The sequence below is a fragment of the Mixophyes fleayi genome (genome assembly GCF_038048845.1).
Source record: "Mixophyes fleayi isolate aMixFle1 chromosome 12 unlocalized genomic scaffold, aMixFle1.hap1 SUPER_12_unloc_2, whole genome shotgun sequence".
Classification (NCBI taxonomy): Eukaryota; Metazoa; Chordata; class Amphibia; order Anura; family Limnodynastidae; genus Mixophyes; species Mixophyes fleayi.
In genome coordinates, this window is record NW_027445896.1 from 1,078,036 (window position 1) to 1,105,036 (window position 27,001).

General features: G+C 42.9%; 1 protein-coding gene across 1 annotated transcript; it reads right to left on the bottom strand.

Annotated features, from left to right (window-relative positions):
- Positions 1-5,029: 5,029 nt before the first annotated feature.
- Positions 5,030-24,584, bottom strand: LOC142112114 (CD48 antigen-like). The gene is made up of 4 exons (XM_075193950.1): positions 24,264-24,584; positions 9,737-10,021; positions 5,379-5,582; positions 5,030-5,175 (listed from the first exon to the last, which is right to left on the bottom strand). Exons 1-4 carry the CDS (start codon positions 24,529-24,531, stop codon positions 5,030-5,032), a joined length of 903 nt encoding a protein of 300 aa, XP_075050051.1. The 5' UTR covers positions 24,532-24,584.
- Between the last annotated feature and the right edge of the window lie 2,417 nt (positions 24,585-27,001).

Consider the following 27,001-nt stretch of genomic DNA (forward strand, 5'->3'; position numbering starts at 1 on the left):
TGAAGGGTTAGGCTGCCATGTCTTCCTGGAAATCAGGATTATGTAGACCAAACAATTGACAAAATACAGCGCTGTAATTGGTCAAAGAATATGTATAAAAACCAACACGATGCTAATATAACATATAATTTATTTAATAAAAACACATATCAGAAATGATCAAAAAATATATTATATATACATGTACAAAACAGATTATGAAACAAAATAGCTGAAATAAGAAACAATGAAAGCTGTGTAGCTTGTAAAAATGTTCTGTTTGTTGGATTCCTCTTATATATGTGGGTCACAATTACATAGTTTTGATGAACTGTAAATGTATATCAGCAATGATCACCATCCAATAGGACTACGAGCAATTTGATACTAGACCCTTTTATTCCATACATGATAAGCAGAGTAATAGATTTCAAGTAGCAATGTGTGAAAATAGCATCCAATAATCCTCCTATTAAGACTCCAGCAGGCAGAGGTAACGTGGAGGACTTAGTAGTGAGTTTGGAAACCACAGTTCATTTGCACCCGCTGTACTAGTGATTAGTATAGTGAGTGACAGACTGAATGACTTCGTACTGGAATGGATTGATGCACATTTAGGTCTTGTTTGTGTCTGATTATGTGACAAAAATTATTATATAAATTTATTCCAAAATACCAAATTGTCCCCTATTTCCTTTGAAATTTCCTGGTCATATTGGTGTAGGAATGATCTAAGATTGCAGTTATTGTTTATAAGCATGGTCACTGCTCCGCAATTTACATTTAAATAATGCGCATGTAACAAGAGTGTAGTATCACAGAAGCGCTGAGCCGGACGTAACTCCAACAGGGACTTCAAGAGGGGTTTCCGGTTCTCCCGAAACCCGGGGCTCTGCACTTTTGCTACTGACTGTCCTCCTTCCTCTGGACTAGCACCTTAGATCTTCTTGATCCGTATTCATCCATTCCTTCACTACCCTTCCCTATGAGTGAGCCCACCTTCCGCCTATCTCTGTATCTGACAGATGCCTCTGGTGGGACACGCACCAAATGACAGGAGCGCCATTCCCTGTGTTTACATTTTAATGCTATTTAATGTCAGAGCTGGTTGCAGGGAGAGAGGCCTAATTATTAAATGTGGGTGCTATTGAATACTAGTTGGAACCTTCCCTATTTCATGTACTTGTATTTTTTTTCCAAACAGGGCCCCAACATTCCAGGATCCAGACTAGCAGCAACTGAGCTTTAGACACCAGCAGCCGCAGGTATTGATAGTTGAAAGAACAGGTAGGAGAGAGCAGGACAGTCTGCCAACTGTCCTGATTCTCGTTGGGTAGACTTGAGTTTTGGTGATTGTCCCACGCAGTCATGGACAGTCGGGCGATATGTCCTCTTCACACTGTTCTATGTGTAAATAGCATCCAATAATGCTCATGAAGGGGGAGCTGGGTGCACCTAGCAGTAGCACACACAGCATTGCTTGTGTATTTGGGTACAATGGTAGCCACACTCCTTGCATCTTGGTAATGCCCATTTTAGGGGCATTGGCATGAAAACCCCTCTCCAGAAATCCTTTGTTTGTCCCTGTCAAGATATGTTTGGCAACATACGCACCTAGATTACGGCAGGTGCATAAACAGAGTATTTATGCCCAAATTCAGAGCACCTGCAAATTGCTGGAAATCAGTATTGGCATCATATGCACTTGTAGAAAAAAAAACCCACACACTTCTTAAAGTTTTATATTATAGTTTTATATAGAAATGCTTTATTGTCTGCAACACATCACATGTGCTCATCTTTACAAAATCACCATCTATTAAATGTATCCTCATTGGCCTCTAATGTGTAAGGCTTATTCTCAATGAACACTACTGTAATATAATTCATGCAATTAATATGAGCATTGATTTAAATTCATGTTAAAGTAGCGCACAAATATATTGAACGTGTGTATGGGATCATTGCTTCTCTATGTACGTACCATTGTCCACGTTATGACTCTGACCTATTTACATTCAAAATACCCTTCTGTACCTTCATAGGTACATGTATACCCTACTGTCCCTGCACCACTAACACATTAATCACACTTTCCATTACAAATATCTTAACTTCATTTGAGCTAAACCATACATCAACAGGTGTAGTACGACAGTGTTTACACCTACATTATTATTACGATAGTGAAGAAAGCGACATGTAAAAAACAACTACTTACCTGTAAACAGACACACTGGAAATTTGATGTGAGGAAAGGGCGACACTTCCAAATTGCGTAACTTGGAAACGTGACTTGACTTTTTTTTTTTCTAATGCGGCAACGCACGAACACATTTAATTATGGTAATATTAATTGTATTCCTAACCCTAACCCCTAACCCTAGCCCCAACCCTAACCCTAACCCTAAGCCGCTGCCTAACCCTAAACCCTAACGTAAAGGTTACACTTGAATGGGTTCGTGCATTGCTGCTTTAAAATCCAAAATGTCCAACTTGCACTAGCAAGTGATGTAATTTGTAAGTGTCGCCCTGTCCTTATATCGGATTTCCAGTCTGCTTGTTTTCAGGTAAGTAGCTATTTTTACATGTCGCTGTCTTCACTATCACATTAATTATGTAGGTGTAAACACTGTCGGTCTTTACATCACTGTTAATACGGTTACCACGACATCATCATCAGCAGCTATTTTTATAGCGCCACTAATTAAGCACATACTAAATATTTTAAAAAAGATATATGTGAACTAAAAATATAATTTATTAAACAATAAAACACAAAGAATTGATGAATCAGGCTCTAAGAGGTTCAATAAATACATCTTTAATATATATGGTTAGGTGCTCAGCTGCCATCTGAGATATTACCTTAAAAAGCTTTTACGAAAAAGATTACCACATTCCTACATAGACGGCGGTCTAGGATAATAACCCATTAAAAATAATGTTACTGCTAATCAAATGGCAGATATCATGCTTGTAGTCGACTGGCTTATACACATAACACATTATAATCATTCACAATTGCAATTTACAATTAAAGCAATTTACAATTAATATGAGAACATCAACACCTTACTTTATTAGGGCACATCAAACGTTAATTGATTATGCACATGCATGTATTGGTTTAATACTGAATGTTTTATAACTGTTACTAGCACTGAACATGTGACTAAGATCTTTCTGACTGCACCAATCAGATCTCACGCAGTTGAATACTAATGATAATGAGGAGAAGTGACTCCTCCCCCTATGGAGGGTTAAATAAGGACATGTTTGGATGTAACATTATGCTGTGAGGGAACGAAACGCGTCAACAGTAGCAGTGGAGCCCATGCCCCTAAGAATATTGGTTGAAGTAAGTGACACTCCACAATAAGTATTGTCATCACTTCATTAGAAGATTGATTTCTCGTTTACTGAAACAGATCGACCCAGTGGATGATTTCTACATGAACTATCTGTACCATGTGATCACTCTGATTCAAGTATATTCTGGACATGTATGCTAGCAGAAAAACGTCATCGAATCTGGTGTGGAAGCTCCCACGGTGTGGGGAAATATCAGGGGTGGATCTTTAACCTGCAATTGGGGATTATTCTGCTTCTAAACACGAACTGTCCATTTTTATAAATTATATCAGTACTGTTTTTTATTAAAATGACCCCTCTACCCTTATAAATTATATAATCAGCATTATCCATCCTGGGCTGATCATCACTAATTAACTTATCATAAGAAAGTCCCGACCATTACTGAAATCTTATAATCAAAACATCTTGGCCATCAAACAGATGATTCTTCTTGTTTCCTTTCTATATTTTCCATGAATCACATTAAACCTTTCTCCTGTATAATCTGTGTATATATACACATTGGTTGTAGCTGTTATACAGAGGTATGCCACACCGCCACCTCTCCTTCTGCTTTCATTGAAAAACTAGCAAATTCCTTACATTTTCCATGCCGCCACTCCTAAATATCCACTTCGACATCTATAATATAAATGTCTAGTGGCGTGTGTTAGTCTGTCTGTGTGTGGAAAAAATAAAACCAAGCTGCAGCGCCACCTGCTGGGCGGAGTTATACACTGACCTACTAAATTCTTAGTGTGTGTGGGAAAAAAAATTCAGAAAGGGCTGAAATTTGGTATACTAAGATGTTTTTAATTTGTTAATTTAATTTGTTAATTGTTAAAAGTGTTTATAAAGATTTAAAAAAAATATATATATATTTCTTGAAGGAGAAGTGACAGAGGGGAGTGGTTGGTGGTTGCCGGGGGTGACAGTGGGGAGTGGTTGGTGGTTGCCGGGGGTGACAGTGGGGAGTGGTTGGTGGTTGAGGCCTGGGCTATGGCCCAAATGCATGACAAGAACCTTTTTAACACCTTAAGTAGCTTGATTTGGCTAGAATGCATGAGTATCATGCACGGGTTAACTTGTATATATATATATATATATATGTGTGGAAACTCCTATAATTAATATTTGATTGAGATGTGCTTGTTACTGTCATCACTTCAGCGTTCATTCATCACATCTAATAGATGGTGATATTGTAACATTGTGCACAAGTGCTGCCGGTTAGATTGATGAACTAGTAAATGTATATTTATAACTCCGGCGCATCAAATAGTATATTTAAAGGGTATAGGATCTAATTATAATGAATGACAATCTTCAGTACTTTTAAAGCATTTAATAGGTATTGTCTGTATAATTAAAAATTGTAACAAAAACGTATTAGATGAAATAGGGCACAAATTATTCTAGATCTTACTGATTTAATGAATAAATATTACAGATTCATGACGTATTTGATGTTTATTCAGTAGTAAGATCTAGTATAATTTTCAGCATATTTCATCTAATAAGTTCTTGTTATTCAAATCTATATTATCAGCAACATCCCACATCTGTACTTATACAGACTATATATACTGAGCGCTTTAAACGTACTGATGATTGTCATTCATTATAATTAGAACCTACACATTTACATATACTGTTAGATGCACCGGAGCTATAAATATACATACATTAGAAATTAAATTGTGTCCTCCATAAGGTCCAAATGTTGCGTGATACGGTCTAGTTCTGTCTGTAAACCTCTAACGTCCTGACGCAGACAATTTAAATACCCAGTTTGGCGGTGCCTCCGGTCTGTGGGGCCCAGTTCCTCTCCTACAGGAACTGTAGGGAAAAAAGGGACATATTAGAAATACAATCATTAGTTATTTTATATTATTAACCAGTATAGCGTTACACACTAAATTCAACATTGTGCTCAATGGTGATAAGCTGGTGGGCAGGGTCCTTTATCATTGTCCCTTACAGAATACAGAATGTCTCTTACAGGATGCATTTTGCAATTATTTAAAGCTACGTTTGTTTACCTGCAGACACCGTGCCCTGAGCCTCCTGTGGTCCCTCCTCTTGGGCCTCCGACAGGCCCGTCTCCTCATTTTGGGACTGTGTTGACCACTCCTCCTTTTGGGCCTTTGTTAACCCCTGCTCTGCTGTGCCCAGGCCCTCCACTGGCCACTCCTCCTGTCTGCCCCGTGCGGTCTGGGCGCTCTGGGCCTTTGTGCGTGGTTTTCCTGTGAAACAAACAAATGAGTCATTTTTCTGTAGTTGCCAAACAATCACTACATAGATGAAAGGCACATTTATATCATAGGTTTCAATCTTGTATGTTTAAACCACAATTATATAACTTTTAAAATAACTTAAATTAACACATGAGCAAAGTTTTACAGCGGTTGCCCATAGTCCATTAGCATTAGTCACCATGACTCGCAGGGCCGTAACGAGGGCGGTGCGGCCATCCCGGGGTGTAACACCTACCTACTGTATGCAGCCCCCTGATGGCCCCATCACACTCACCACAGCGCCGTCATTTCTTAGTGCCAGGGAGCCAGGTCAGTGAGAAAGGCGCCGGCTCCCTGCATCCTGCTCCCTTCAGTGTAACTGACGTGCAAACGTGACGTCAGAGCGCTGCATAGAGGAGCCAGCGCGGAGACAAGAAGCAGGAAGAAGACAGAGCAAGACAGTGACAGAGCATGAACAAGCAGGAAACAGATGCAGAGATCAGAGAAGCTGAGGAGCCCTAATTAGAGTGCTCTAAGGAGAGAACAGGGGTGTATGAGAGGGGGCTGTAAAAATGGGGGGGGGGGGGCTGTAGGGAACAGGCGGGAGGGGTGGCTCTATAAAGAACAGGGAGGAGAGATGGTTGGGAGTTGGAGAGAAGGGGCTGGGAGTACATATATATTTACTACATTAATACAGTAAAAACACAAGTAATTAATTATAAAAAAATAAGTACTATAGTCAAAAAGACAGTGATTTATTAGTAAAATAATCTCTTTTAAATGTGGTGGAGATTTGTAACTCATTAATTTGATTGTGGGGTTGGTGGGGGGTGAAATAGGTCTGTTAATAAATGGGAATACTATACATTTAATGTTGGGAATGGTTGGGGGAGAATTTGGTTGGTTTATTTAATGTAAATGCTTCTAAATTAATATTTGGGCTGGTTGGGGGTAAGCAGGTTTATTTATTAAACATAAACACTAATGTCGGGCTGGTTAGAGGGAAGGAGGCCTAATTATAAATGCGGGTACTATTTATTTTAATGTTGGGGAGGAAAATAAGCATATTAATTAAGTGGGAATGCTGATAATTACATTTCTGGGGCTGAATGGGTGCATGGAGGACTGTTTATTGAGCAATTTTATTATCTCATATTCTAACATTGTATAATTTTTATTTATTTTCACTAATACAAGTTTTACTGATTCCGTGAACTACTGTTACATCCCCATTTAATCTGACCCCACCTTTCTAAAAATCCTCATTCCAATTAATCTGTCAATATATTTCTCTGTAAGTGTTACAACTCCTGCTCAGGTCACATTATACTATAGATGCCGCGCACTCTACACACCTTCTAACACGTACCCCCTGTATACACATTTACCATCTCCACTTCCTTCAGCGCTATATGTCTACCACCTTGCCATTGCAAACCTGATATATTTGGTCCACCACATAATAGTCATAATATAACACCTGTTTGTGACTATATATTATATCTCTCTCATCCTTATTATATATTTAATTAAAATTTATTATTATTACTATTATTATAATTATTAGTGTCCTTTACCTAAATATTAACCATCGATTTTACATATAAATGCTGTTGTACCATTGCTCATTCCCGACTACTAATACCCTCCTAACTTTCCACACATATCCCCATTACTACCTCTATTCTCTGCCATCTACACCACTTCCGTTATGATGATCTCCATATTTTCCCTCTATACTCTCCCCAATGTTCCACATCCCTACCTAAAGTCTTCACTCCCACCCTCCACCTTTATACTCAGCCCCTTACTTATCTCCACTTGCTCCACTTGTACCTCACACATTATTACATTACAAATATTCCCCTTTTTCTGCTACAAGAGTATTTTTAACTGCAACAGCGCTCATCCCACTACTCACGACGCTATTGTTTATACCCCAGTACCCTAGTACCTGGAAACCCCCCTCCAAGCCTGGGGCACTGTATAATTGAGGTGGCTGGACCCTGCTCCCGCTTCACACAGTTCTGCTTGAAAGGGAGAGCTGCGTGCACCTAACAGTAGTGCACGCAGCATTGCCCATGTATATTATGGGGATATGAAGAGTAGGAGAGCAGCCAAGTCTAAAATTATAGCCTCGCCCTCATGCATGCTGGTCACGCCCACTGGCGGCGTGGTGTGGAAATCCCCTTCTACAAATCCTGCGTTTGCCCCTGATCTACGGACCACAGCTCTTGTAAAACGCCACCACGGCAAATTCCTATAAGCAGCGCTCCACGGACAGATAAGTATAACTTTATTTCTAGGCTCACTAGGTGGAGGAACCAGTGTTTGCAGTACACACACACAACCTCTCACAAACGCCAAGCACAGTCGTACAACTGTATCTTAAACACTGTTTCTGTGATTTCAATGTGTAACAGATCTTCTTAATGTGAAGTACCTACCTTTTCTTCTTTTCATTCTTGCTCTAATAATCCAGATTAATAGTGATACTAATAGTACGGTCAGTATGCATGAAATTATGATCCGAATAATAGGATAAATTGGATTGTTGGTTGTAGCTGTAAAGAGTAAATAATAACAAACAGAGGTGAACTTGATACCACAATCGTCCTGCTCCGATTTAGATGTTTAAAAAAAAAATTCCATCAGTGGTCGTTGGAATCTATCTTTTCACATTCTACTACTTTTGTGCAATTCATCATTGTCTCTGTAATTTGATTCTACATTACTTGTATTAACAAGACACTGTCATTTGGAACAGGCTATAACTTTGCTACTTTGTATCGACCCACACATAGTTTCTAATGGCATGAATGAAAGTATTACAATATGCTTAGATAAATAGTGCTCATCCTGTAGTTATTTTGAGAGCATGGTATATTGTTTCATTACAGCAATATTTAATTTTAAAGCAGTTTTATTAAATTGTTTTTTTCTATTAAGAAAATAATATATATATATATATATATATTTATATTTAATTAGGGTAAAATCTTCTATTATACAAATGTTGACACTTTATGTGATTTAGTGCAGATGACATGTTTGCTTTCATTGATCAGAGTTTAATGCATGTCTGTCTTTAATCATGTATGAATGATTATAGTGTGTAGGTTGTATTCTTGTATAGTGACATCATTGCAGCACCATGTTGTGTGTGTGGAAATTAGGGTGTGTGTATAACTAGAAGACCCTCCTGCTCCATTCCCACCATTGTATATTTCCCTGTGCACCAAGGCGAAGAGTCACAATAGACTATAATACACCTCTTCTATTGGACAGTAGATACAGACATCCCAACATCAAATAAAGGGACATAATAAGCCACTCTGAACCCCGCCCATATCCTGTCCACCCTGCCCAACCACAACAAAATTCTAAGGAACCACAGAGGTCTGGATCTAAACTAGATCTGTAAATCTCGTTACAACCATGAGATTAGATGCATATTTCTATTATCGTAGAAGATCCATTCCCCCTGTGAAAACTTTGTAATTGCTTCTGAGAAGTTGTCTATTTATAACAGCAAGACAAGACACATTTCTGCCTATTTTGTGCGAATCGTCCGCAAAATCTCTCTGCGCACGCCCAGAACCGGACCACACGTCAGTAAACACAGCCGTGTCCGCTGCATCTTCGTACACAAAGGACACTTACTACAGTCTATGTTTTCTGGGAGGGAACGGGACTGGGAAAGGGCTCTTGACCCGTAAGGACGGGCCAATCTCAGGCGCACTCAGCCGCCTCGTCCGAGTCCAGCTCTGGCCATCTCTTGTTTTTCCGCCGTATCTCTTGCTCCACCTACAGGGCTAGTCTAAGTCCTGATCAGTAGTGATGACAGCTGTGTATGCTATAACATGTGTTTGGAATCAGGAGCAACTGTAACAATGTATTTTATGCTCAGTAGACATTAAGAACATCCTAATAAATGTATTTTTTGAAAAAAAAACACCTTTTGTTCCTTTAAACTGTTTTATCCTTGTCTTGTGTAGTAAAGCAGAACAGAGCTACAACCCAAATTCATCATCATTCGTCCCTTGTTGAATTCGGGAGTGCGAAGAGCCGATTTACGGTGTTTTAAAATAAACGCACGATGCGCTCAGTATATGTATCTTGATGAATCAGGCCGAATATCTGTATTTCCATCAATTTCCTACCTGATAAAGGACATTCCTCCCGTACACGGACAGAGACGTTCTTCTGATCCGCCGGGTTATGTACTATACAGAGTAATTCCATGTCCCAGTACTCAGGCCACAGTGACATCTGGATTATGCTTCCAGTATTATTATACGGCTGATACTCAGTGTCTCTGTGTCTGTATTTCCACGTATAGGACAACACTGATGTGTTTGTGGGTACAGAACAATGAAGAGTATCATTACACCAGTCACTGGTCCTCTTCACCCCTTCAATCCTTATAGCTGGAGCTGGAACAGGTTCTGTAATCAGAAGGATAACATATGAAGAAATTAGAAATGATCCCAATAATCTCCTCTAAGGTACAAACCATAACATTACAAGAACATAATACTAGGGATGTGCACCGGCGACTTTTGAGGTCTCGTGTTTTGTGTTTTGGATCCGGATTTTCGTTATTTTTGGGGTTCGGATTTGTCTCGCAAAACACTTGACGAAAGGTCTCGGTTCGGATTTAAGGTTTTGGATTCGGATTTTTTTTGAAAAAAACATAAAAAGTTTAAAAATCAAGTTTTTGGGCTTATTTTCACTCCTAGGCTATTATTAACCTCAATAACATTCAATAACAAGCATTTCCACTAATTTACAGTGTATTCTGAACACCTCACAATATAGTTATTAGTCCAAAACGTTGCAACAAGGTATCTTTCTGGACTGCGTAGAGGAGTGGGTCACCACAATATATATTAAAAACCCTGAACTTTTATGATTCGCACCAATAAATGTACCTGGACTGCGTAGAGGAGTGGGTCACCACAATATATTAAAAACCCAGAACTTTTATGAATCGCACCAATAAATGTACCTGGACTGCGTAGAGGAGTGGGTCACCACAATATATATTAAAAACCCTGAACTTTTATGATTCGCACCAATAAATGTACCTGGACTGCGTAGAGGAGTGGGTCACCACAATATCTTAAAAACCCTGAACTTTTATGAATCGCACCAATAAATGTACCTGGACTGCGTAGAGGAGTGGGTCACCACAATATATATTAAAAACCCTGAACTTTTATGATTCGCACCAATAAATGTACCTGGACTGCGTAGAGGAGTGGGTCACCACAATATATTAAAAACCCAGAACTTTTATGAATCGCACCAATAAATGTACCTGGACTGCGTAGAGGAGTGGGTCACCACAAGATATATTAAAAACCCTGAACTTTTATGATTCGCACCAATAAATGTACCTGGACTGCGTAGAGGAGTGGGTCACCACAATATCTTAAAAACCCTGAACTTTTATGAATCGCACCAATAAATGTACCTGGACTGCGTAGAGGAGTGGGTCACCACAATATATATTAAAAACCCTGAACTTTTATGAATCGCACCAATAAATGTACCTGGACTGCGTAGAGGAGTGGGTCACCACAATATCTTAAAAACCCTGAACTTTTATGAATCGCACCAATAAATGTACCTGGACTGCGTAGAGGAGTGGGTCACCACAATATCTTAAAAACCCTGAACTTTTATGAATCGCACCAATAAATGTACCTGGACTGCGTAGAGGAGTGGGTCACCACAATATATTAAAAACCCTGAACTTTTATGATTCGCACCAATAAATGTACCTGGACTGCGTAGAGGAGTGGGTCACCACAATATCTTAAAAACCCTGAACTTTTATGAATCGCACCAATAAATGTACCTGGACTGCGTAGAGGAGTGGGTCACCACAAGATATATTAAAAACCCTGAACTTTTATGATTCGCACCAATAAATGTACCTGGACTGCGTAGAGGAGTGGGTCACCACAATATCTTAAAAACCCTGAACTTTTATGAATCGCACCAATAAATGTACCTGGACTGCGTAGAGGAGTGGGTCACCACAATATATATTAAAAACCCTGAACTTTTATGAATCGCACCAATAAATGTACCTGGACTGCATAGAGGAGTGGGTCACCACAATATCTTAAAAACCCTGAACTTTTATGAATCGCACCAATAAATGTACCTGGACTGCGTAGAGGAGTGGGTCACCACAATATCTTAAAAACCCTGAACTTTTATGAATCGCACCAATAAATGTACCTGGACTGCGTAGAGGAGTGGGTCACCACAATATATTAAAAACCCTGAACTTTTATGATTCGCACCAATAAATGTACCTGGACTGCCTAGAGGAGTGGGCACTGGGCACCACAATAAAATATATAAAAAACCTTCAACAGGTCTGCATTACACTATACATACGGCTGCTCCTCCATCCTCTCCATCATATACATGTTGGAGTTTTAGCGTGTGACAACCTCTTGTTTTTGATAATGTCAGTGCATTTTGAATATTTTTCAATTTGCCCCACACCACTGAATGTACTTTATCTATGATACGCATCTATCTATCTTGACTGCGTAGTGTGGTGGCCCCGGTACACAATTTGGTACCGAGGCCACAATATAATTAAAAAACCATCCACGTGTCAGAATTCCACCAAAAAAGGGTATGGACTGCGTAGTGTGGTGGCCCCGGTACACAATTTGGTACCGAGGCCACAATATAATTAAAAAATTGGGCATCAACTGTCACCGTTGTTTAATATCTGATACACCTAAATATGGACTGCACAGTGGAGTGGCCCCGGTAGTAAATTTGGTGCCGGGGCCACAATACCTCCTCCAACTTCCAAGTGTAGTGTTTATAAAGACAGACAGCGTCAAAGTGTTATTAGTTGACTTTCTTAACCCTAAAATTGTCCCTGTTGCAAATATTCGTGCAATGGACAGTTACTTTTTTATTGAAAGACTCAAGCTTTCAAGTGTAGTGTTTATAAAATATAAACAACAATACAGTAGTTTTAGAGCACGTCAATACCTCTTGTTTTAAATTATGACATGGCATTTTACTTTTGGTTTAATTTCTTGAATTTTTTTAAATTTGGTTTTACTTTTTGAACATGGCAAACGACTGTTGATTGGTCATATAATGCAAAAAAAAAAGGTCCAAGATGGAATTGTCCTTGGGCCCTCACACCCACCCTTATGTTGTTGAAATAGGACATGCACACTTTAACAAACCAATCATTTCAGCGACAGGGCCTACCAAACAACTTTGGCTGAAATGATTGGTTTGTTTGGGCCCCCACACCAAAAAAGCTATTCATCTCTCCCTGTACAGACTAAACAGGCTCTACTGAGGCAAGATGTCGTCCTCATCCTCAACCTCTGATTCCTCTCCCCCTACAGTGTGTACTTCCTCCTCATCACACATTATCAATTCGTCCCCGCTGGACTCCACAACCACAGGTCCCTCTGTAGTATCTGGAGGGCAGTGCTGTACTTCATTGAGGAATTGATTATTCATTTTTATAAACATCATTTTTTCAACGTTCTGAGGAAGCAACCTCCTTCGCCGCTCACTGACCAGGTTCCCCGCTGCACTAAAAACTCTTTCCGAGTACACACTGGAGGGGGGACAACTCAGGTAAAATAGAGCCAGTTTGTACAGGGGCTTCCAAACTGCCTTTTTTTCCTGCCAGTAACAATATGGACTGTCTGACATGTCTACTTGGATGGTGTCAGCAAAGTAATCATCCACAATTTTTTCTATTGTGACAGCATCCAATGCAGCGAGAGTAGACATGTCTGCAATGGTTGGCAGGTCCTTCAGTCCGGACCAGATGTTATCAGCATCCCCGCCAGTGCCTCTTTTGGGAAAACTGAGCTTTTTCCTCGCAGCCATAGATGTGGAAGAAAATGAGGGTGGAGCTGTTGGCATGTCACGGTCCTCTTCAGAGGACAATCTCCTGACCAGCAGGTCTTTGCACCGCTGTAGACTTGTGTCCGCCGGAAACAGAGACACAACATACGCTTTAAACCGAGGATCGAGCACGGTGGCCAGAATGTATTCCTCTGACTTTAAAAGAGTGACCACCCTCGGATCCTGGCAAAGCGTACGAAGGGCTACATCCACAAGAGCTACATGCTTGGTGTAATCGCAATGGCTTACCAGCTCCTCCCTCACTTTCTCCAGCTGCTTCTGCAACAGCCTGATCAGGGGAATGACCTGACTCAAGCTGGCAGTGTCGGAACTGACTTCTCGTGTGGCAAATTCAAATGGCTGCAGAACCTTGCACAACACGGAAATCAGTCTCCACTGCGCTTGACTGAGGCGCATCCCCACTCCTTTGCCTATGTCGTAGGTGGCTGTGTAGGCCTGAATGGCCTTTTGCTGCTCCTCCATCCTCTGCAGCATATAGAGGGTGGAGTTCCAGCGCATCACAACCTCTTGTTTGAGGTGATGGCAGGGCAGGTTCATGCTTTTTTGATGTGCCTCTAGTCTGCGGTAGGCACTGGCTGAATGCCGAAAGTGTCCAGCAATTTTGCGCGCCACCGCAAGCATCTCCTGCACACCCCTGTCACTCTTGAGGTAATGCTGCACCACCAAATTAATGGTGTGGGCAAAACATGGGACGTGCTGGAAATTGCCCATATTTAATGCCCGCACAATGTTACTGGCATTGTCTGACACCACAAATCCCCATGAGAGTCTAAGTGGGGTAAGCCACTGGGAGATAATTTCCCTCATTTTCTCTAATATGTTGTCAGCGTTGTGCCTCTTATTAAGCCTGTAATACACAATGTTGCCTGCCTTTGCACGAGCCGCCATTTTGTAGTTGCTGCTACTGATGCAGCTGTTGCTGTTGCTGCGGAAGGGGATGCATCTACCCAGTGGGCTGTCACAGTCATATAGTCCTTCGTTTGCCCAGAACCACTTGTCCACATGTCCGTGGTTAAGTGGACAGTGGGTACAACCGCATTTTTTAGAGCACTGAGGACACTTGATCGTACTTCTCTGTACATTTTTGGTATCGCCTGCCTAGTGAAGTGGAATCTCGAGGGGATTTGGTACCGGGGACACAATACCTCCATCAACCCTCTAAATCCCACTCCACTGATGGCGGACACCGGGCGCACGTCTAACACCAACATTGCAGTTACAGCCGCAGTTATACGCTTTGCAATAGGGTGACTACTATCGTATTTTGTGGTCATGGCAAACGACTGTTGGACGGTCAATTGTTTTGTGAAAGACTTAGCGGTCTTACGACTTCCCCTCTGGGAAGATGACCGACTAACAGCAGCAACAGAAGCAGTGGCAGTAGTAGGCGTACCGCTGCAGGATTCCTCGGATGAATCCCGTATTGAGGAGGACTCAGTCTGGCTGCTGACTTGGGATGCAGGACTGAATCTGATGGAGATTGTGGAGGAAGTTGACGAGGAGGGTGTTGCTGGTGTGTATCCAACTGGACCACGGGATTTAGGTGTCCCTGTACCGATGAGGGTCCTAGCCCCAGTTCCTGAACTAACCACTGAACTATGAAGGTTATTCAGGTGACGTATAAGGGAGGATGTTCCTAGGTGGGCAAGATCCTTACCCCTGCTTATTTGAGCTTTACATAAGCTACATATGGCCATACATTGGTTGTCTGGATTTGGATAAAAATAACTCCAGACCGAAGAGGTGCATTTTTTGGTCTTCTGACCAGGCATGACGATGGGCTTTTTCATCCCATGGACATCAGCTGTTTCCCCCCCTGGTGCCTCATTTACAATAACCACATCACCATCCTCATCATCAAGTTCCTCCACAGCGCCAGCTACATCATCAATAGCCTCCTCCCGAGCCACCTCTTCCCGTACAGTGATGGGAAGGTCAGGCTTGACAACCACCAACATCCTTGGACTCGCCTTGTGGATTTGTGATAATTTCTCTTTAGAAGGCAGAGTTGTTTGCTGTTTTGTTGCTGACAGCATAACTCTCTTCAATTTTTTGTAGGGGGGGGGGAGGAGGAGGAGGGCTAAGATCCGTGGGTGAAGCTGAACCACTAGTCATGAACACGGGCCAGGGCCTAAGCCGTTCCTTGCCACTCCATGTCGTAAATGGCATATTGGCAACTTTACGTTTCTCCTCAGATGATTTTAAGTTTCTCTTTTTGCTACTTTTTCTTAACTTGGGCTTTTTGGATTTTACATGCCCGGTACTACGAGATTGGGCATCGGGCTTGGAAGACGACGTTGATGGCATTTCATCGTCTATGTCATGACTAGTGGCAGCAGCTTCAGCATTAGGAGGAAGTGGGTCTTGATCTTTCCCTACTTTATCCTCCAAATTTTTGGTCTCCATTATATGTAGCACAAGATACTGCAGAATGTGTGAACTTGGTAATATTGCAGTACCAATGGACTTATACTGCTGGATTGGTTTTGCAAATTTGGTTATAATTATTATATATTTTTTTTTAAAAAAATTTTTTATTTTTTTTTACTTTTTTTTTATTTTTTAAAAACTTGGGAATAATGGGGAAATAACTATGCCCTTAGAAGCACAGAGCACAGGACACAGCACCACTGGACTGAACAGGACACGGCACAGGACCCAGCAGCACTACGGAACTCAGCAGGACAGAGCACAGGACACAGCACCACTGGACTGATACTGCAGAATGTGTGAACTTTGTAATATTGCAGTACCAATGGACTTATACTGCTGGATTGGTTTTGCAAATTTGGTTATAATTATTATATATATATTTTTTTTTTTTAATTTTTTATTTTTTTTTACTTTTTTTTTATTTTTTAAAAACTTGGGAATAATGGGGAAATAACTATGCCCTTAGAAGCACAGAGCACAGGACACAGCACCACTGGACTGAACAGGACACGGCACAGGACCCAGCAGCACTACGGAACTCAGCAGGACAGAGCACAGGACACAGCACCACTGGACTGATACTGCAGAATGTGTGAACTTTGTAATATTGCAGTACCAATGGACTTATACTGCTGGATTGGTTTTGCAAATTTGGTTATAATTATATATATATATTTTTTAATTTTTAATTGTAATTTTTTTTTTACTTTCTTTTTATTTTTTAAAAACTTGGGAATAATGGGGAAATAACTATGCCCTTAGAAGCACAGAGCACAGGACACAGCACCACTGGACTGAACAGGACACGGCACAGGACCCAGCAGCACTACGGAACTCAGCAGGACAGAGCACAGGACACAGCACCACTGGACTGATACTGCAGAATGTGTAAACTTTGTAATATTGCAGTACCACTGGACTTTTACTGCTGAATGTGTGAACTTGGTAATATTGCAGTACCAATGGGCTTATACTGCAGGATTGGTTGTGCAAATTTTGTGGTAATTAAAAAAAATTAAATTAGTTTTTGGTATTTTTTTAAATAACTTTTTTTTATTTTTTTAAACACAGGGGAATATTGGGGAAATAACTATGCCCTTAGAAGCACAGAGCACAGGACACAGCACCACTGGACTGAACAGGACACAGCACTGGACCCAGCAGCACCACTGACCTCAGAAGGACAGAGCACAGCACACAGCACCACTGGACTGATACTGCAGAACACAGCACAGCACAGCACAGCACAGCACAGCACAGAACTAAACAGCACAGCACAGAACTAAACAGCACAGCACGAGATCTACCAGGACAGAGGACCACCTAACACACCCTCCCTCTACCCTGATCAATGCCCGAGTGAAGATGGCGGCGACTAGCGGGGAATTTATAGGATCCGAGTATCGCGAGATCCGACAACGGGATTATGAGTCAGAGCCTCAGTTTCAGATTTGAATTTGGCGCCAATACCCGGATCTGTCTCGGATCCGACTCGGATCGGCAACGTTCGGGTGGGCTCGGATTTCATAAATCCGAGTGCGCTCATCCCTACATAATACTAATTGTAATGGAGCAATTTAGTGGGATCTTTGTCTCCTGGGAGAGACAGCGACATTTAAGAGGAAAATGTCACCAAACCAGTGATTCACCCCAGGTCGATTTATTTCTCAGTATGGTGCAGTTTCACAGAAACATTAAACAAATATTACAAAATAAATATTTGCCGATACAGCTCTTGTTATACAAATTTATTTACTCTAAACAAATCCACAAATCCAGGGTAATCAGAACACTCTCAGACGTGTGCTACCTCCAGGTAATCAGAACACTCTCAGACATGTGCTACCTCCGGATAATCAGAACACTCTCAGACACGTGCTACCTCCAGGTAATCAGAACACTCTCAGACACGTGCTACCTCCAGGTAATCAGAACCCTCTCAGACACGTGCTACCTCCGGGTAATCAGAACACTCTCAGACACGTGCTACCAGAGCCGTAACTTAGAATTCTAGTGCTCTGGGCAAGAAAGACAAATGCCGCCCCCCTAGCACTCAATTTTAAAAAAATTAACCTAAAATATTCCAAAATTGCGCCCCCCTTCAGCGTTGCGCCCTGGGCGATCGTCCCTGTCGCTCAGCCCTAGTTACAGCCCTGTGTGCTACCTCTGGGTAATCAGAACACTCTCAAACGCGTGCTACCTCCAGGTAATTAGAATACTCTCAGACATGTGCTACCTCCGGGTAATTAGCACACTCTCAGACACGTGCTACCTCCGGGTAAGCAGAACACTCTCAGACGCGTGCTACCTCCGGGTAATCAGAACACTCTCAGACACGCTCTACCTCTGGATAATAAGAACACTCTCAGACACGTGCTCCCTCCGGGTAATCAGAACACTCTCAGACACGTGCTACCTCCAGGTAATTATAACACTCTCAGACATGTGCTACCTCCGGGTAAGCAGAACACTCTCAGATACGTGCTCCCTCCGGGTAATCAGAACACTCTCAGACATGTGCTACCTCTGGATAATAAGAACTCTCTCAGACACGTGCTACCTCCAGGTATTCAGAACACTCTCAGACACGTGCTACCTCCAGGTAATCAGAACACTCTCAGACACGTGCTACCTCTGGGTAATTAGAACACTCTCAGACACGTGCTACCTCTGGGTAATCAGAACACTCTCAGACATGTGTTACCTCTGGGTAATCAGAACACTCTCAGACGCGTGCTACCTCCGGGTAATCAGAACACTCTCAGACATGTGCTACCTCCGAGTAATCAGAACACTCTCAGACATGTGCTACCTCCAGGTGATCAGAACACTCTCAGACATGTGCTACCTCCGGGTAATCAGAACACTCTCAGACATGTGCTACCTCCGGGTAATCAGAACACTCTCAGACACGTGCTACCTCCGGGTAATCAGAACCCTCTCAGACACGTGCTTCCTCCAGGTAATCAGAACACTCTCAGACATGTGTTACCTCCGGGTAATCAGAACACTCTCAGACATGTGCTACCTCCGGGTAATCAGAACACTCTCAGACATGTGCTACCTCTGGGTAATCAGAACACTCTCAGACACGTGCTACCTCCAGGTAATCAGAACACTCTCAGACATGTGCTACCTCCGGGTAATCAGAACACTCTCAGACACTTGCTACCTCTGGGTAATCAGAACACTCTCAGACATGTGCTACCTCCAGGTAATCAGAACAATCTCAGACATGTGCTACCTCCGGGTAATCAGAACACTCTCAGACACGTGCTACCTCTGGGTAATCAGAACACTCTCAGACACGTGCTACCTCCAGGTAATCAGAACACTCTCAGACACGTGCTACCTCCGGGTAATCAGAACACTCTCAGACATGTGCTACCTCTGGGTAATCAGAACACTCTCAGACACGTGCTACCTCCAGGTAATCAGAACACTATCAGACACGTGCTACCTCTGGGTAATAAGAACACTCTCAGACGCGTGCTACCTCCGGGTAAAAAGAACCCTCTCAGACGCAAGCTGCCTCCGGGTAATCAGAACACTCTCAGACATGTGCTGCCGCTGGGTAATCAGAACACTCTCAGATGCGTGCTACCTCCGGGTAATCAGAACACTCTCAGACATGTGCTACCTCCGGGTAATCAGAACACTCTCAGACACGTGCTACCTCCAGGTAATCAGAACACTCTCAGACACATGCTACCTCCAGGTAATCAGAACACTCTCAGACACGTGCTACCTCGGGGTAATCAGAACACTCTCAGACACGTGCTACCTCTGGGTAATCAGAACACTCTCAGACACGTGCTGCCTCCGGGTAATCAGAACACTCTCAGACACGTGCTACCTCCAGGTATTCAGAACACTCTCAGACACGTGCTACCTCCAGGTAATCAGAACACTCTCAGACACGTGCTACCTCTGGGTAATTAGAACACTCTCAGACACGTGCTACCTCTGGGTAATCAGAACACTCTCAGACATGTGTTACCTCCAGGTATTCAGAACACTCTCAGACACGTGCTACCTCCAGGTAATCAGAACACTCTCAGACACATGCTACCTCTGGGTAATTAGAACACTCTCAGACACGTGCTACCTCTGGGTAATCAGAACACTCTCAGACATGTGTTACCTCTGGGTAATCAGAACACTCTCAGACGCGTGCTACCTCCGGGTAATCAGAACACTCTCAGACATGTGCTACCTCCAGGTAATCAGAACACTCTCAGACATGTGCTACCTCCGGGTAATCAGAACACTCTCAGACATGTGCTACCTCCGGGTAATCAGAACACTCTCAGACACGTGCTACCTCCGGGTAATCAGAACCCTCTCAGACACGTGCTTCCTCCAGGTAATCAGAACACTCTTAGACATGTGTTACCTCCGGGTAATCGGAACACTCTCAGACATGTGCTACCTCCGGGTAATCAGAACACTCTCAGACATGTGCTACCTCTGGGTAATCAGAACACTCTCAGACACGTGCTACCTCCAGGTAATCAGAACACTCTCAGACATGTGCTACCTCCGGGTAATCAGAACACTCTCAGACACTTGCTACCTCTGGGTAATCAGAACACTCTCAGACATGTGCTACCTCCAGGTAATCAGAACAATCTCAGACATGTGCTACCTCCGGGTAATCAGAACACTCTCAGACACGTGCTACCTCTGGGTAATCAGAACACTCTCAGACACGTGCTACCTCCAGGTAATCAGAACACTCTCAGACACGTGCTACCTCTGGGTAATCAGAACACTCTCAGACACGTGCTACCTCTGGGTAATCAGAACACTCTCAAACGCGTGCTACCTCTGGGTAATAAGAACACTCTCAGACGCGTGCTACCTCCGGGTAAAAAGAACCCTCTCAGACGCAAGCTACCTCCGGGTAATCAGAACACTCTCAGACATGTGCTGCCTCTGGGTAATCAGAACACTCTCAGACGCGTGCTACCTCCGGGTAATCAGAACACTCTCAGACATGTGCTACCTCCGAGTAATCAGAACACTCTCAGACATGTGCTACCTCCAGGTAATCAGAACACTCTCAGACATGTGCTACCTCCGGGTAATCAGAACACTCTCAGACATGTGCTACCTCCGGGTAATCAGAACACTCTCAGACACGTGCTACCTCCGGGTAGTCAGAACCCTCTCAGACACGTGCTTCCTCCAGGTAATCAGAACACTCTCAGACATGTGTTACCTCCGGGTAATCAGAACACTCTCAGACATGTGCTACCTCCGGGTAATCAGAACACTCTCAGACATGTGCTACCTCTGGGTAATCAGAACACTCTCAGACACGTGCTACCTCTAGGTAATCAGAACACTCTCAGACATGTGCTACCTCCGGGTAATCAGAACACTCTCAGACACTTGCTACCTCTGGGTAATCAGAACACTCTCAGACATGTGCTACCTCCAGGTAATCAGAACAATCTCAGACATGTGCTACCTCCGGGTAATCAGAACACTCTCAGACACGTGCTACCTCTGGGTAATCAGAACACTCTCAGACACGTGCTACCTCCAGGTAATCAGAACACTCTCAGACACGTGCTACCTCTGGGTAATCAGAACACTCTCAGACACGTGCTACCTCTGGGTAATCAGAACACTCTCAAACGCGTGCTACCTCTGGGTAATAAGAACACTCTCAGACGCGTGCTACCTCCGGGTAAAAAGAACCCTCTCAGACGCAAGCTACCTCCGGGTAATCAGAACACTCTCAGACATGTGCTACCTCCGGGTAATCAGAACACTCTCAGACACGTGCTACCTCCAGGTAATCAGAACACTCTCAGACACATGCTACCTCCATTTAATCAGAACACTCTCAGACACGTGCTACCTCTGGGTAATCAGAACACTCTCAGACACGTGCTACCTCTGGGTAATCAGAACACTCTCAGACACGTGCTGCCTCCGGGTAATCAGAACACTCTCAGACACGTGCTACCTCCGGGTAATTAGAACACTCTCAGACACGTGCTACCTCTGGATAATAAGAACTCTCTCAGACACGTGCTACCTCCAGGTATTCAGAACACTCTCAGACACGTGCTACCTCCAGGTAATCAGAACACTCTCAGACACGTGCTACCTCTGGGTAATCAGAACACTCTCAGACACGTGCTACCTCTGGGTAATCAGAACACTCTCAGACACGTGCTACCTCTGGGTAATCAGAACACTCTCAGACACGTGCTACCTCTGGGTAATCAGAACACTCTCAGACATGTGTTACCTCTGGGTAATCAGAACACTCTCAGACGCGTGCTACCTCCGGGTAATCAGAACACTCTCAGACATGTGCTACCTCCGAGTAATCAGAACACTCTCAGACATGTGCTACCTCCAGGTAATCAGAACACTCTCAGACATGTGCTACCTCCGGGTAATCAGAACACTCTCAGACATGTGCTACCTCCGGGTAATCAGAACACTCTCAGACATGTGCTACCTCCGGGTAATCAGAACACTCTCAGACATGTGCTACCTCCGGGTAATCAGAACACTCTCAGACATGTGCTACCTCCGGGTAATCAGAACACTCTCAGACATGTGCTACCTCCAGGTAATCAGAACACTCTCAGACATGTGCTACCTCCAGGTAATCAGAACAATCTCAGACATGTGCTACCTCCGGGTAATCAGAACACTCTCAGACACGTGCTACCTCTGGGTAATCAGAACACTCTCAGACACGTGCTACCTCTGGGTAATCAGAACACTCTCAGACACGTGCTACCTCTGGGTAATCAGAACACTCTCAGACACGTGCTACCTCTGGGTAATCAGAACACTATCAGACACCTGCTACCTCTGGGTAATCAGAACACTCTCAAACGCGTGCTACCTCTGGGTAATAAGAACCCTCTCAGACGCAAGCTACCTCCGGGTAATCAGAACACTCTCAGACACGTGCTACCTCCGGGTAAAAAGAACCCTCTCAGACGCAAGCTACCTCCGGGTAATCAGAACACTCTCAGACATGTGCTGCCTCTGGGTAATCAGAACACTCTCAGATGCGTGCTACCTCCGGGTAATCAGAACACTCTCAGACATGTGCTACCTCCGGGTAATCAGAACACTCTCAGACACGTGCTACCTCCGGGTAATCAGAACACTCTTAGACATGTGCTACCTCCGGGTAATCAGAACACTCTCAGACATGTGCTATCTCCGGGTAATCAGAACAGAAGTGCCGGATTAAACACGTCAGTCTGCTCCTGATAATAGTACAAAAAAGGAAAAAATATATAAAATCTATCTCTTTATTGCTATATGTTTAAAACAAAACAACATATAAAAAGTGAAATATTAAAATCCTTAAAACACAGGGTTAACAAAACAGTGTACAGATTATTACATTAGTGGATGAGGATATTATCCTTCATATATAACATACACACTTTCTGTCAACTCTTGGGCAGTACAAATTGAAATTCAGAAACAAATATAATATTTTTTATTTCATATAATTATATTATATTGTTGTGATACTTTTTTATGTAATACAATTCATGACAATATTGCATAATAAATGATCACATCAATATAACTGCTCCAGAATTTAGATATGTACTGCCCAAGAGTTGAAAGAAATTGTGTATATTATACATGAAATATTATACCCTCATTTACTAATGTAATAATCTGTACACTGGTTTTAAGGATTTCAATATTTAACGTTTTACATTTTGTACGTTTTAATCATATTTTATATACTTATATTTTAAATGTGTTTTGTTTGTACTCTCGTCTTGAGTAGATTTATCTGTACAATTAGTCACTTCCAATTTCAAGTGTCTCTCCTGGAGGTACAATATTATATCTCAGCAAATATAATCAAACTGCAAGAATCTGGTTGCTATGGGTTACAGAACATTACTACCCCTGTGCACCAGACTTCATAAATGTTCTTCAGTGTCTTTTATTCACGTGCTGTTTCCTGGACTATTCCAATTGCATAGCACATATAAATAATACAGCTTTCACTTGTATAATTCACCAGAGAAGTATATATAAGCTCCCATATATTGTTTGTTAGGAAAGCAGGGCATGCTGGGATATGCAGTCCCACAACAGCTGCATAGACACAGGCTGCCCAAGGGACGAGCCTGAATTATAGAGTTGTTGTATGATATCGATGTTGGTGAGAGAGCCACAGACCATTAATGTATATTGATTATAACATATGAGTGTTCGCCATTTGATGCTCATCACACAATGTTAATGTTATTGACAATGACCTAAAGTTATTGTGTGAGTTGTATCTGTGACAATACATACCATAGATTGTGACATTATATGTAAATGTATCTGTTTCTCCATCTTTATAAATAAGTTCTGAATAAAACATTCCGCCGTCCTCCTTTCTCAGATCCTTAATAGTTACTGTCATTACGTTGTGAGACACTTCCAGACGCTCAGAGAACTGAGAGGGATATATGTAATAAGGCTGAATACTGGTATCCAGGATTATGATCAATTTCCCATTCCTGTTAAACTTCCAGCTAACAGACTGTACAGAACGTGTCTTGTCCCATGTGTTAGACATACTGACAGCGCTGTGCAGAAGGCCATTCACATGGACAGGACGACCAGCTCGTCTGCCTGTAGGGAGAGCGATCATAAGAATACATTAGTTTTATTTATTATCAGGGCCGGACTGGGACTAAAAATCAGCCCTGGCATTTATATCGCACAGGCCCACCTGTGTTCATGAGCAGGGAAAAAAACGTGCGCTGCAGCGCAGTGGCTGCGCCGCCAAGGGCGTGGGTACATTATGTTGGGGGCGTGGTCAAAATGGTGTGTTGATACATACATTATAATAAAACAATACATATATCAGGCCCTCCCCATTCACATCACACCACCCCTTCAGACACATTATGACACCCCCAGCCCACTGTACCTATCTATGCTTCTGATCCGTCAGGGTGGGAACTTTCTCTTAGTCTCATGAGATTAATAAATCTCATGAGACTTAGAGCTCCTCGGCTTGCTCTGCAGTCTGTGCCCTGTCCGGGACTGGGAGCACAGATCCCTCCTGCTGACCAGAACTGGATTAAGGCTCGGGGGGCCAGGACACTTAAGTCAGGGGGGCTCCTATGATGTAATATGGTTATTAGACACATTTTCGACAAATACACAGTCAATACTGTGTGCACTACTGTTAGGTGCACACAGTTCTACCTTCACAAGCAGCACAGTGTGAAGCAGGACATATCTCCCAACTGTTCTTGTAGTCAGACCAAATCCTGACTAAGCGGGACAGTCACCCACCAAATTCAGGACAGTTGGCAGACTGTCCTGGTCTCTCCTACCTGTCTTGTCATGGTCACCACTTGTGGCTGCTGGTGTCTTTAGATCCGTTGCTGCTTGTCTGGATCCTGGGATGTTGGATGGCCTATTTGGAAAAAAAATGAGTACATTAAATTTAGAAAACTTCAACCAGCACCGCTGTTAAATTAATATAGCACCCACATTTGAAAATTAGGCCTCCCTCCAGCCTCAACATTAAAATACTAGTACTTACATTTGATAAATTCATCTATTTCCCTCCAACTAACCCTGACATTAAATTAATAATATTCCCATTTAATAAATAAACCTATTTCCCTCCCTCCAAACGACCCAAGCTAGAAATTGACATTCAATTAACAGCGCCCAAACCACGCCAGCATTAAATTAAAAATCCAATCAATTTAAAATCAACTCCAATTCATCTTAAATTGATAGGCCACACTATTAAATTAAATTGCCCCACCATCACCCCACAAATAAAATAGCACCCAATAGTTAGCCCCCCACCTTCAATTCACCATTAGATTAATAGCCTACCTCTCACATTATATTAAGACCCCCCCTGACACTCACACATTATAGTCATACACCGGCCCTCACACACACATTATAGTCATACACCGACCCCACACACACATTATAGTCATACACCGACCCCACACACACATTATAGTCATACACCGGCCCCCACACACACATTATAGTCATACACCGGCCCCACACACACATTATAGTCATACACCGACCCCACACACATTATAGTCATACACCGACCCCACACACACATTATAGTCATACACCGACCCCACACACACATTATAGTCATACACCGGCCCCCAGATACACATTGTAGTCATACACTGGCCCCCACACACACATTATAGTCATACACTGGCCCCCACACACACATTATAGTCATACACCGACCCCACACACATTATAGTCATACACCGACCCCACACACACATTATAGTCATACACCGACCCCACACACACATTATAGTCATACACCGGCCCCCAGATACACATTGTAGTCATACACTGGCCCCCACACACACATTATAGTCATACACTGGCCCCCACACACACATTATAGTCATACACCGGCTCCCACACACACACATTATAGTCATACACCGGCCCCCACACACACATTATAGTCGCACCGCACCCCCCCCACACACACACACATACTATAGTTACACTGTCACACACAAAACATACCCTGTCACAAACAAAACATACTATAGTTACACTATCACACATAAAACATACTTTAGATGCAATGTCCCACATATAACACTCTTTAGATGCACTGTCCCACATATAACACTCTTTAGATGCACTGTCCCACATAAAACACTCTTTAGATGCACTGTCCCACATAAAACACTCTTTAGATGCACTGTCACACAAACTACCCTCCCTCACCTTGTTTGCTCTGCTCCGCGGCGTGCTCTGTAGTCTCCTTTAACACATGGGACGGCACCGATCACATGGTGCGCGTCCCATGTGATACTGATCGCCGAGAGCTTCATAGGGTTGGAGGGGAGGAGGGGAGGCGGGGAGGCGGGGAGGCGGGGAGGAGGGGAGGCGCAGCAACAAGGAAGTTAGTGTAGGGCCGGCCCCATTGCTCAGCGCACAGGCTGTCATGCTGGAATTCTGCATGACAGTCTGTGTGCTGAGCAGTGGGGTCGGCCAGCTAGTAACCGGCCCATCTG